The sequence below is a fragment of the Ahaetulla prasina genome, chromosome 8 (assembly GCF_028640845.1).
Source record: "Ahaetulla prasina isolate Xishuangbanna chromosome 8, ASM2864084v1, whole genome shotgun sequence".
In the NCBI taxonomy this organism is placed as follows: Eukaryota; Metazoa; Chordata; class Lepidosauria; order Squamata; family Colubridae; genus Ahaetulla; species Ahaetulla prasina.
In genome coordinates, this window is record NC_080546.1 from 4,584,289 (window position 1) to 4,598,096 (window position 13,808).

General features: G+C 46.7%; 1 protein-coding gene across 1 annotated transcript in view; it reads left to right on the forward strand.

Moving 5' to 3' along the window:
- The window catches only part of SLC4A11 (solute carrier family 4 member 11), a 90,672-nt gene extending 78,284 nt beyond the window's left edge, over positions 1-12,388 (forward strand). Inside the window, exons 15-18 of the mRNA XM_058193522.1 lie at positions 1,891-2,064; positions 6,576-6,771; positions 9,837-10,006; positions 10,895-12,388. Of these exons, the coding sequence (XP_058049505.1) occupies positions 1,891-2,064; positions 6,576-6,771; positions 9,837-10,006; positions 10,895-10,958 (604 nt within the window). The 3' untranslated portion in view covers positions 10,959-12,388. The remainder of the gene's footprint in view (positions 1-1,890; positions 2,065-6,575; positions 6,772-9,836; positions 10,007-10,894) is intronic.
- Positions 12,389-13,808: the final 1,420 nt, after the last annotated feature.

Here is a 13,808-nt window from a genome sequence, read left to right on the forward strand (position 1 = left end):
GGTTTTACAGCCCTCTCTGAGCGGTTTACAGAGTCAGGCTCTTGCCCCCAACAATCTGGGTCCTCATTTTACCAACCTTGGAAGGATGGAAGGCTGAATCAACCTTGAACTGGTCAGGATCGAACTGCTGGCAGTCAGCAGAATTAGCCTGCAATACTAACTTCTACCCACTGCGCCACCACAGCTCATTCCTTCCTTCCTTCCTTTTCCTTCCTTCCTTCCTTCCTTCCTTCCTTCCTTCCTTCCTTCCTTCCTTCCTTCCTTCCTTCCTTCCTTCCTTCCTTCTTCCCTGCTTTCCTCCCCTATCGCTCTTCTCCCTCCCTGCCTCCCTCCCTCCTTCCTTCCTTCCTCCCTTCCTTCTTTCCTTCTTCCCTGCACCCCTCCCCTATCGCTCTTCCCCCTCCCTCCCTCTCTCCCTCCTTCCTTCCTTCCCCCCCTCTCCTTCTCTCCTTCCTTCCTTCCTTCCTTCCTTCCTAAATAGCAATAGCAGACTTATATACCGCTTCTCAGTGCTTTACAGCATTCTCTTAAGCGGTTTATAGAGTCGGCATATTTCCCCTCAACAATCTGGATCCTCATTTTACTGACCTCAGAAGGATGGAAGGTTGAGTCAACCTTGAGCCGGTCAGGATCGAACTGCTAGCAGTCGGCAGAATTAGCCTGCAATACTGCCTTCTAACCACTGCCCTTCACCCCCCACCCCATGGCTCTTATAACAGCTGTCTGCAAGTTTGCCCGTAGAATTATAAAGCTCTGCTTTCCTTGCTCTTTAAAAATGCGACTAGAAATTGACTTTAAGTATTAAACCTGAAGACGTTTCGCAGCTAAATAAACGTAGGCTACAGGCAAGGTTTTGCAAATGAGACGTTAAGTGTGGGGACCTTAGCGCTCACTGAGCTTGGTTGTTTTCTTGCAGGCTTTTTATTACCCAACTAGGTAACATCATCAGTGCCTACCATATTTTTCGGGGTATAAGATGCACTTCCTCCCCCCTCCCCCAAAAAAGTGGGTGGAAATGTCTCTGCGTCTTATAGAGCAAATGTTGTTTTGAAGCCCCGCCCACCCGCCAGCCCCCATCCTTCGGCTTCTGCTTCCCAGCAGTTTCCCTCCTTGCAGCAAACAGCTTGGTCAGCTTCAGCACAGCCCGATTTAGCACAATCAGCTGATCGGCGGTTGGCTTGGACTCCTGGAATACCACCGATCAGCTGTTCCAGGCTGTGGGGATCGCCATCGCTGCTGCTGCTGCTGCCTATCCCCGCTGCCTGAAACAGGCTGAAAATGGGACGCACAGAGGCGGCCATAGGCAGCGGCGGCGATGGGCGGCGGCTATCCCCGCAGCCTGGAACAGCTGATTGTCTGTATTCCGGGAGGCAGATCCAACCACCAATCAGCTGCTCTTGCTAAATCGGGCTGTGCTGAAGATGACCAAGCTGTTTGCTGTTTGCTGCAAGGAGGCAAATTGCTGGGAGGCGGAGGCAGATTTTTTTTTTCCTTGTTTTTCTCCCGAAAAGCTAGGTGCGTTTTATAGTCCGGAGCGTCTTATAGTCCGAAAAATACGGTACTTTGGTAATGAAATGTCTGCAAGAAAACCACCAAGAGACCACCAAGGACCCCACAGTTGTTGTTGTTGTTGATGTTGTTGGCGTTCTCCTCCTCATTTCTGCAAACCCCACACTCTTCAAGCACGGATGACGTTACACAGTTGGGTCATGAAATGTCCGCAAGGAAACCACCAAGCTCAGAGAGCACCAAGGACCCCACAGTTCAACCCTGAGCTACAACTATTCAATTGGAGACCCCAAGGTTTCTGATTCTTGGGTTACAGGTGGTTGTGGCTTGGCTCCGTGTTTCCCACACTGAGTCTTGATTCTAACCAAGATTTTACTCCAGGTTGGTGAAGGGGACAGCCTATCACTGGGACCTGCTCCTGGTAGCACTGATCAACACGGGGCTGTCCGTCTTCGGATTGCCCTGGATCCACGCTGCCTTTCCTCACTCGCCGATGCACGTCCGAGCCCTGGCCTATGTGGAGGAAAGAGTTGAGAACGGTCACATCTACGAGACGTAAGTCCTGCGAAGAACTTGCTGTGTTTGGATTGAGTCCAAAGCCAATCACAGTTTGGATTGAATTCACAGCCAATTCACGGCTGTGAAACACCCTGAGCTGGGCCCCAGTGCTTGAAATCCACTAAAAACTGAAAGGGGAGAATTTCTCAAAAGTGGGAAGGGAGTGAACCGCTAGCTACAGATAGTCCTCGATTTACAACGATCTGCTGAGTGACCATTCAAAGTTAACAACGGCACTGAAAAAAGTGACTTATGACCATATTTCACACCTAACGACGGTTGCGGCAACCCCCCAGGATCACGTTACCAAAATTCAGATGCTTTGGCAACTGACTCATATTTATGACGGTTGTAATGTGATCCCCTTTTATGACCTTCTGACAAGCAAAATCAACGGGGAAGCCAGATTCATTGAACGTGTTAATAACAACCGCAATGCTTCACTTAACAACTGAGGCAAGGAAGGTTGTAAAACGGGGCAAAACTCAACTGCCTCACGTAGCGACAGAAATTTTGGGCTCAGTTGTGGTCATAAGTCGAGGACCGCTTGTACGTGTTTACAAAATATTTTAAATAAATAAGGTAAATATTGTATAAATTACTTACATTGTAAATATTCTGGGTCTAAATATGCAGTCTATTAGCATCTTAGGGGATTTGCATTGCTTTGTCCCTAAATATATTTTAATTATTCAGTTCATTAAAAAAATAAGAAATGCCTTTTTTGTCAAGTGATTAAGGCCGTCAGGAAGCAGATGGGCAGCCGTGGGACCAATTTACCTCTCCTACCCTAATAAAACAAGAAAAAAAAACAGGAAAAAATGTCAATTGAAGCCAAACGTATCTTGAACCTAAAGACTGAGGACAAATTTGTTCTGCCCCTATGAGAAATTTGATTTTTTTTAAAAAACAACAACAAATACATATGATTTGGTCTCGTTCTGCTACAGCCTCACTTTGATTTCCAATTATCACATACGTTAGTACAAGTTCAGAAACGAAGATTATACTTCAGGGAGACTGAATTTGGATTTGGAACTATAACCTTAAAACGCCGAATTTTGTCATCTCAAAAAAAGCATTGGCTCGGCTGAGCCCGGGGCATGGCAATAATTTGATATAAGTGGAAAGCAACTTCTGATTTTAATGAACTGGTTCAGGATATGAGTCATTTGTTTTTGTTTTTCAAAAGTCCTAAAATAAAAAATAAAAAAAGAACAGTTGTGTTTTTACGGGGTCCAGATTTAATACCAAGGTGAATCATGCAATTAATGTTACATCACTTGTAGATGCTGTTTGGCATTTTCTCTCTTATTTGTCTCTTTTCTCTCTTATGAACAGCAGCCGCAATAAAACGTAAGTCCTTGACTTATGACCGCAGCTGAGCCCTAAATTTTTGTTGCAAAGCGAGACATTTCTTAAGTGAATTTTGCCCTGTTTTACAAACTATCTTGTCTCAGTTGTTAAGCTCAGTGGTTAAGCAAATTACAGCCGTTGTTGTTAGCAACACGGTTGTTAAGTGAATCTGGTTTCCCCATTGAGTTTGCTGGTCAGAAGGGGATCACGTGACCCCAGGACACTGCAAACCGTCAGTGGCCAAGCACCCGAAATTCGATCCCTTGACCATGGGGAATACTGCAATATTCGTAAGTGTGAAAAACAGTCACAAGTTATACTTTTTGCAACTTTGAACGGTCACTAAACGAATCGTTGTAAATTGGAAAGTTTATTCTTGCTAACAGGAAATGCCACTCGCCGCCACCAGAGGGCAGCACTTGTTTGAAAGATCTTTTTGGACCAGCTGTTACCTGTATCTCAGGTGGCTTCAGATATAGGATTTTGCTGATGCAAATTGATTTGGGGGAAAAAACAAAACAATGTGCCAGAAATCCCACAAATAAAAGTTTCTTTTAACGGGATCTCCCAAAGGTGCTTTTTTTCAAGAGGCAATTTGGACTTTCTGGTTTTTCTTTGAAGACGGTTCACTTCTCATCCCAGAAGCTTCTTCAGCTCTGACTGGATGGCGAGGGAACGGAAGGACTGATATTCCTTGCAGAGAACTGGTCCTTTGCATCCTTTTAGAAGGTTGTTGAGGCCGCTTGGAGATTTGTCTGTGTCCTCAGTTGTCCCAAAGGTGCTTTTTCAAGAGGCAACTGGACTTTCTGGTTTTTCTTTGAAGACGTTTCGCTTCTCATCCAAGAAGCTTCATCCGCTCTGACTGGAATGGTGAGGAATGGAAGGATTGATGCTCCTTTGCAGACAGCAGACTTCTACAGATCCTGAAGACACAGATAAACCTCCAAGTGGCCTCAACGACCCTCTAAAAAGGATGCAAATGACCAGCTGTCTGCAAAGAATACGAATCCTTCCATTCCCCACCATCCAGTCAGAGCTGAAGAAGCTTCTCGAATGAGAAGCGAAATGTCTTCAAAGAACAACCAGCAAGTCCAGTTGCCTCCTGAAAAAAGCACCTTTGGGACAACCAGGACCTGGATGGTTAAGAATCCCGACAGACATTTAGCAGGATCTGTAATTACTTCAAACGGTCACTAAACAAAAGGTTGTAAGTCAGGGACTACCTGTACATACATCCGGTTTCTGTTTAAAACACCAGCGCGATCCTTTGATCCCTGGAATTCTTGAAACGTGTTTTCCATAATCGGCAAAAGAGATGAAACTTAGCTTTGCTGTTATCGATAATGCTGAATATTATAATTAACGTCTTTTCTTGGATCCAGATGTTCATCCAAACAGCTGGGTCTCTCAAGGAGGAAGGTTTTTTTTAAAAAAAAAAAAAATTGGCTGAGCTCCTGTTTTTTTGTGTTGTTTTTTTTTGACTTGTCCCATTTCCTTCTTCTTTTTTTCCCGTTTCTTTTAATGCTCTGCGGAAAAAAAAGAAAGTTGAAAGATTGGATTGCAAAAATTAAGGAGCTGCAACCAGGAAGGATTAAAAAGTAGAAGGGAGCTGGCACGGCGAGATAAAAGCTTAGCAGATCCCAGAGTCTAAAATTTTTCTCTTAAGCTCTGACGATGGGAAGAAATGAAAGGGGAGCCTAGAAGGTTGAAAAAAAATTCATTAGCCGGAATGGAAATGAACATTTCAAGAGTATTTCCCAAAATCTGTTTTGTCTTTTTCAGTGGTTATAGAACCATGCTTAAGTTAAGATCAAAGCAAATGTGGAAAACACGCCCCCCCCAAAGGATACAGCTAGTCCTCGATTTATGACCACAGTTGAGCCCAACATTCCCGTTGCTAAGTGAGGCAGGGTTAAATGAATTTTGCCTAAATTTTACGACTTTTCTTGCCACATTTGTTAAGTGAATCATTGCATTTGTTCAGTGAACCTGGCTTCACCGTTGACTTTGCTCGTCAGAAGTTCGCAAAATGGGATCACATGCCCCCGGGACACTGCGATCGTCATAAATATGAGTCAGTTGCCAAGCATACAGGTTTTTTATCACACGACCATGGGGCATACTGCTGTGGTCGTAAGTGTGAAAAACGGTCGTAAGTTTTTTCCCCAGCGCTGTTGTAACTTTGAACGGTCACTAAACAAAGAGTTGTAAGTCGAGAACTCTCTCTATCCCTAGACTTCCTTTAATGGCAAGTCATCATTTGAGAGATGGGTGTAGAAGACCCTTACCGGCCTTTGCTTTATTATTTTGAGAGGCCTAGTGGTTAAGGCAGCAGGCTCAAAAAAGCAGGAGACGGTGAGTTCTAGTTCTGCCCTAAGGCACAGAAGTCAGCAGGGTGATTTTGAGCCAATCACCAGGAAAGAGAGAGAGTTCTAGTCCCACCTTAGACAACTGACTGGGTGACTTTAGGCCAATCAGAAGGAGGCAGTAAATTCTAGTGCCGCTTTAGGCACAAAAGCCAGCTGGGTGACTTCGGGCCAATCACTAGGAGACGGTGAGTTCTAGTTCCGTTTTAGGTACGAAAGCCAGCTGGGTGACTTTGGACTAGAACTCACCATCTCCAGGAGATGGTGAGTTCTAGTCCCTCCGTAGGCATAAAAGCTTGCTGGGTGACTTTGGCCCAATCACCAGGAGATGGTGAGTTCTAGTCCCACCTTCGTCATGAAAGACATCTGGGTGACTTTGGGCCGTTCACCAGGAGACCGTGAGTTCTAGTTCCGCCTTAGCCATGAAAGCCAGCTGGCTGACTTCGGACCAGTCACTCACTCTCAGCCCAACCCACCTCACAAGGTGGTTGTTGTGGGGAAAACAGGAGAAGGAATGAGTGGTTAGGTACGTTCACCTTCTTGAATTGTTTACAAGAATAATGAAGGCCGGATAGAAATAAAATAATGCAGTGTTTGTCAACCTCAGATATTGAGTGGACTTCAACTCCCAGAATTCCCCAGCCATCTCTGCTGGCTGGGGAATTCTGGGAGTTGAAGTCCACCCCTCTTCTAGGGGCTGAGGTCGAGAATCCCTGAAATAATAAATCAACGACGCTTCAAACGTCACGTGTCCAACCCTGACTCTGACTTTTCTCCCTGTTTTAGGATTGTGAGCGTGAAGGAGACGCGTCTGACCACGTTGGTGGCCAATTCCCTGGTGGGCCTGTCTCTCCTGCTCCTTCCTTTCCCCCTCCAGCTCATCCCGAAGCCCGTCCTGTACGGTCTCTTCCTCTACATCGCCTTGACTTCCATCGATGGGAACCAGCTGTTCGAGAGGGTGGCCCTTTTGCTCAAGGAGCAGGTAACTTGCAAGTGTGCCGGCCGGCTGGTTGGGCTCTGTAGAGCGACGGCTGATGCAGTTCCTTGAGGAAGCTCATTGGGGGTGAAATGCTACTGGTTCAGACTGGTTCGCCCAAACCGGTAGTAAAAAAATGCTACCGATTCGGGCAAACCGGTAGTTAAAAAATGCTATCGGTTTTGTTTTGTTTTTTAATTTGAATTTATATCCCGCCCTTCTCCGAAGACTCAGGGCAGCTTACTGTGTTAAGCAATAGTCTTCATCCATTTGTATATTATATACAAAGTCAATTTTTATTGCTCCCAACAATCTGGGTCCTCATTTTACCTACCTTATAAAGGATGGAAAGCTGAGTCAACCTTGGGCCTGGTGGGACTTGAACTTGCAGTAATTGCAAGCAGCTGCTGTTAATAACAGACTGCATTCGTCTGTTGAGCCACCAGAGGCCCTGATTGAGGTGAACTTGTATTTCCGATGATCAGCTGTGCTGTGTGATCTAAATCATGCGGCTCAGCTGTTTGCCCCCCTCGCTGTTCATTGCAGACTCAGACAAGTTTCTTAATCCTCCTTTTTTAGCGCTATGCGGTAGCGCCTGCGGTGCGCATCCATGTGATGCGTGTTTTTGGCATGCACCACGCATGCACGCGCAAAGCGAACCGGTAGCAAAGCGAACTGGTAGCAGACTTCAGAGCATTTCACCCATAAAGCTCATAATCCCGAGTTGATTGCGTCGGGTTGCAAAACAGGGCTGTTGTTATCGCCTCGGATTGCCGTCCATGATCTGACTTTCTTGCTCACACCCTGGCCTTGAACATCCTCCCAGGGGGGGTTACTAATAGAGGTAGTCCTCGGTTTAACGACAGTTCATTTAGTGACCGTTTGGAGTTGTAACCGAAAAAAAGTGGCTCGGGACTCTTTTTGACACTTGCTATATGACCGTTGTATCCTCCCTGTGGTCAAAATTTAGATGCTTGGCAAGTGGTTCACATTTATGACAGTTGCAGTGGCCTGGAGTCAACGCGATCCCCTTTTTTGCGACCTTCGGACAAGCGAAGTCAAGCGGGAAGCCAGATTCACTTAATAACCGTGTTTTTAATTTAACAACCGCAGGGATTCATTTAACTGTGGAAAGCAAGGTTGTAAAATGAGGCAAAACTCACTTAACAACTGTCTCGCTTGGTGACATAAATTTTGGGCTCAATTGGGATCCTAAGTCAAGAACTAGCAATAGCCCTTAGATCAGTGATGGCTAACCATTTTTTCCTCGGGTGCCAAAAAGTGTGCGTGCGCACCCCCCGCACTGCCCCGCAACACCCCCCCCCCCCCCGCGCATGTGTGTGTGACACCTCTCCCTGCGCCCAGTTTTGGGCCTAGCAGGCTTCCCTGAAGCCTCTGGAGGACAGAAATAGCCTGTTTCTGGACTTCTACTCCAGGGGTCTCCAACCTTGGTCCCTTTAAGACTTGTGGACTTCAACTCCCAGAGTCCTCAGCCAGCAAAGCTGGCTGAGGAACTCTGGGAGTTGAAGTCCACAAGTCTTAAAGGGATCAAGGTTGGAGACCCCTGTTCTAGTAGGCCTGTTTTTCGCCCTCCCCAGGCTTCGGAGGCTTTTCTCGAACCTCCAGGAGGGTAAAAATGGAGGCTGGAAATGGACTTCTGGTAGGCCCGTTTTTCGCCCTCCCAAAGCCTTTGCACAAGCTCTGTACTTATTTATTTATTTATTTATTATATTTGTATACCGCCCATCTCCCGAAGGACTCAGGGCGGTTCACAGCCAATAAAACAACAGAAAACATATAATACATATAAAACAGCAAAAAGAATAGACAAGTAAATTCAGTTGATGCCTTAAAACTTTTAAATACAAATTTAAAATACTTACTGTACTTACCTGGCATCCAAAACGGGCCACCTGAAGACACCTGAAAGGGGCTGGGCGGCGTGGGCATGCGCGCGCATCTCCCGCATGCACGGCAGAGACCTGAAAATCAGGTGCCCAGAGGGAGGCGAACATGCCTACGCGGTGGAGCTGACCAAGGGCAACGGCTCGCGTGCCCGCAGAAATGGCTCCGCATGCTACCTGTGGCACTTGTGCCACAGGTTCGCCATCGCGGACTTAGATTTATATACCTCTTCACAGTGCTTTTACAGGCCTCTCTAAGCAGTTTATTGAATCAGCATATTTCCCCTCAACAATCTGGGTCCTCATTTTACCCATCTTGGAAAGATGGAAGGCTTAGTCAACCTTGAGCCGGTCGGGATCGAACTGCTGGCAGTCAGCAGAATTAGCCTGCAATGCTGCATTCAAACCTCTGGGCCACTATAGCAAAAGAAATAGAAATAATAGAATTAGAAATAATAGAATTACAAATAGAAAACTAATTAGAAAAAATAGAAATAGAATTAAGTAGAAGTAGAAATAGAAATGGAAATAATACTAATAGAAATAGCCCTTAGACTTAATATGGTGCTTCACACTGCTTTATAGACCTCTAAGCGGTTTACAGAGTCAGCCTCTTACCCCCAACAATCTGGGTCCTCATTTTACCCACCTCGGAAGGATGGAAGGCAGAGTCAACCTTGAGCTGGTCAGGATCGAACTCCTGGAAGTTGGCAGAATTAGCCTGCAATGTTGCATTCTAACCACTGTGCCACCACAGAAGGGAGGGAAGGAAGGAAAGAAGGAAGGAAAGAAGGAAGGAAGGAAGGAAGGAAGGAAGGGGAGAGAGGGAAGGAAGGAAGGAAGGAACGGGAAGGAGGGAGGGAGGGAAGGAAGGAAGGAAAGAAGGAAGGAAGGAATAGCAATAGACTTATATACTGCTTCACAATGTTTTACAGCCCTCTCTAAGCATTTTACAGAGTCAGTCTCTTGCCCCCAACAATCTGGGTCCTCATTTTACCCACCTCAGAAGGATGGAACGCTGAGTCAACCTTGAGCCAGTCAGGATCGAACTGCTGGCAGTAGAATGCAGAGTTTTTGCCTGCAATGTAGCATTCTAACAACTGCACCGCCACAGCTCAACTACTGCCGGTATTTGTTGATGCTTACTCTTTCCTTCCTTCCTTCCAGACGGCCTATCCTCCGACGCATTACATCCGCCGAGTGCCCCAAAGGAAAATCCACTATTTCACGGGCCTGCAGGTTCTTCAGCTCCTCATTCTCTGCAGCTTTGGGATGTCCCCTCTGCCGTACATGAAGATGATTTTCCCGCTCATTATGATTGGAATGATCCCGATCAGGTGAGTGTCAGTTTTGGAAGGCAATTTTCTTTTTGCTTCTTAACTGCCACATATTTTAGCTGGGGAAGTTGGGAGGGGGGTCGTTGTTGGAGCGGTAGAAAGTTAGTCATAACAACATTCCATATTCAAGGACTTTTGCCTGCGTCTGATGTAGACTGCCTGAAGATAGTATCCAATTGAGTGTGAAGAATTGATTGGACAATGTGATGAACTTGTGGGTGTGGGGCAGGACTGTGAACTGTCAACTGGGTGTGGAAAACCCGGAAGCTTTCAGTTTCGGGTTTTTCCCAGCTGTGCCAACACGACATCTCTAATAAATTGGAACTTTGAGGAACCTCAAGTCTTGGAGCTTTATTTCGTTGGGGGTGTTCCTTGGAACCCTGGCAGTGAGATCTTGGCCGTGGCCTCCTTTGCGGAGATTGCTTTTGACAGAATAAGGCGGAAATACAGGTAGTCCTCACTTAGCGACCAGTCTCTTAGCGTCCGTTCAGGGTTATGCTACTTACGATCTGGATTTGAAGTTCCCGTGACCTCTGGGTTCCCTCTGGGTCACATGTTCACATTTCAGACCCTCAGCAGCCAGCCCCCACTTACAACTCTTTGCGGCATCCCACGCTCACATTATCGCAATTTCTCAACTTTTATACCTGAAGTCAGGTTTTACTTCAGTGGCTTCGCTTAACGACCGTGGCGTTTGCTTTACAACCGCTAGGGAAAAAAAAAAAAAGGTCCTAAAATCACACCAATCGTGATGGCCCGCTTAAAATAACCAGGCTCAATTACAGTCATAAATCAAGAACTACAGGGATTAAAAATTTCCTGTCGTCTCAAAAAAAAAAAAAAAAAGGACTCATAATGACGTGTTGTTTCTCTCTTCTTCTCGCTCAGATACAACCTGCTCCCCAGCATCATCGAAGCGAAATATCTAGACGCCATGGACGCCGAACACTGACCGCGCAACTATCTCCATCTTGGTGACGGTTCGTCGCTCGTTGTGTGGTCTTCCGGAACGGAAAGGGAGCTGCCTGAGCGAGCGAGCGAGCGAGTCACTCGTTTGGACGCGGGTCAACCTCAGTGCCGAAACCTGCGATCTTCCTTTTGTACTGCACTACAACTCCTCCTACCCAAAGTCCTGACCCCATCAAGTGCCCCCTCCCCCATTTCAGGTTGTGAGAGGGAGGGGGGGGGACAAGAGGCACCTAGTGAGGAGACCTTTCCCCTCTTTTATAGACGGATAGCTAGAGACTCTCCGGATCCCTTTTTTCGTTGGACGTGAATTTCTATGCAAATTACTGGAGCTTCGGCGAGCGACCTCTTGCGGCCCTTGGACGCCCGTCGTATTCTGAGCGAGATGCACCCCGTTGTCCTCCCCGAACAAGGAGGTCGCCGTAAACACCGAGATGTCCCCCGTCCCCCCACCCACCCCGTGGGATTTTCGGCCTCCCATTCCATCGGGGGTGTCTTCGCACGTGGCAAGGGTGCGGAAGTGAGTTTCGGCGGAAACCAGAACCTTGCCGAAGGAAACCCAAGGCTTATTTTGGAAGCTGCTTTCCGTACACCACGGTGACTTTGGCCCGGTGGCTTTTCCTGAGCAGCCTCTCCTCCGACGTGCATTATGACTTGAGCCGCTCTCTCTTGGCCCTGGTATCAAGGACTAACTTCCCTGTACATAATATACATAGCGGATCTAAATTTTCTGTATATATTTTGCATATAAATACCGTATCCTCGGGTAGCCGATGCCCGTCCTTTCAATAGACTGTGAGGGTTTTTGTGCAATCAGTGTTAACTCGTACTGTAACCGCCCTCGTTCTTCATTTCCCCGCACCCCCCCCGTTGTTTTCTTTTACTTGGATGCTGTTTTGTGTTATTTTTTTTCCTCTCTCCTTGTTTACATGGATTGCTGACATGAATCTGGGGAGGGGGAGATGTTGGTTCTGGCTTTTAATCCCCATCTCTCGGGATTGCTGCTGGCGTTGGAGATGATGGGATTTGTGTTTGGCCCAGCGTTTTTGCAGCTTGGTGCCTTTCCAGTGGGGCGGGGAGAGCGGGCGGATTCGATTCCCATCGTCCGCAGTTAGCCCAGGAGAATGGGAACTTTAGTCCGAGACGGTCCAGAGAAGTCTTTTAATTCCTAGAAGGGTTACCAAAGGTCTGAATCTCGTTGCTTTTTTTTTTTTTTTTGGTAATTTCTATCCTGGGCTTCCCTGTTTTTTTCCTCTCCCCCACCCTCCTCTCCCCACGAAATTGTATTTCTGGAATGATGTTCAAAGTTTGTAATTTTCTCCGGATTTATCACTCGTTTATGCATTGGGCTGTTTTGTCCCCTTCGACCCTCCTTCTGAGGCCTGCAAAGACAAAAAGAAAAGAAAAAGAAAAAAAACACGTTATATTTGAGATCGGTGTCTTGTTTTTTTTCTTTTCCCTTCTTGCTCTTCCTTTTTCTTTTCTTTCTTTTTTTGTTTGTTTGTGGGAGGTTAGAAATCCCCACAATTCGCATGGAGTCCGAGAGAGAGAGAGAGAGAGAGAGAGAGAGAGAGCGCTTCTTAAAACGTTTCAACAAAGAATAAGAGAATTGGAAGGGGCCTTGGAGGTCTTCTAGTCCAACCCCCTGGTCAAGCGGTAGATGCTATACAATTCCAGACAAAGGGCTGTCCGATCTCTTCTTAAAAAACCTCCCACAACTTCTGGAGCCAAGTAGTTCCACTGGTTAATTGCTCTCACTTGTCAGGAAATAAAATGAATAGCATGTGGACATTATGAGAACGTAGACGGGAAGGGAGATTAAGAACTTTGTCGTCAATGACAATCCCTAGTTTATCATGTCTGTGGAGATTCTCCATCATCCAGATCCTGGTGGTCCCAAAGGTGCTGTTTTTCAAGAGGCAATTTGGACTTTCTGGTTTTTCTTGGAATACGTTTCGCTTCTCATCCCAGAAGCTTCTTCAGCTCTGACTGGATGGTGAGGGAACGGAAGGATTGATATTCCTTGCAGACAGCTGGTCATTTGCATCTTTTTAGAGGGTCGTTGAGGCCACTTGGAGGTTTATCTGAGTCCTCAGGGTCACCCTGAGTGGTGCAAATAGCGGTGGAGCCTTCTTGGACCTGCGGAAAGGACTCTGTTGTAGACTGGAGATAGATGATATCGTATCCCCACTCCTAGCACTGATGATGTTACCAAGTTGGGTCGTGAAATACTTATAAGAAAATCGCAAAGCTCAGAGAGCACCAAGGACACCTACAGTCCTCTCCTCCTCCTCTCCTCCTCCCTTCCTCGCTCCAAACCCCACTCCCTTTTTTTGTACTGATGATGTTACCTAGTTGGGTCATGAAATGTCTGCAAGACAACAAACAGAGGGACCACTCAGTCGTCGTCTCCTCCTCCTCCTCCTCCTCCTCCTCCTCCTCCTCCTCTCCTCCTCCTCCTCCTCTCCTCCTCCTCCTCTCCTGTCCACAAACGCCACTCGCTTCTAGCACTGATGATGTTATCTATTTTGGTCATGAAACGTCTGCAAGGAAACCCCCAAGCTCACAGGGCACCAAGGACCCCTCAGTCCTCTCTCTCTCTCTCTCTCTCTCTCTCTCTCTCTCCTTCTCCTCCATCATCATCCAGAAATGCCACTTGCTTCTAGCACTGATGACAATACCTACCTGGGTCAGAAAACGTCCGCAAGAAAACAAACAAGCTCAGAGGGCACCATGGACCCCACAGAATATTTTATCTTTAATCCTGACAGCCCCTCCCCCCCCTTTCCTGCAGGCACAGTCATGCAATTTAAGACAACTCCCCATTCTCTGCAGG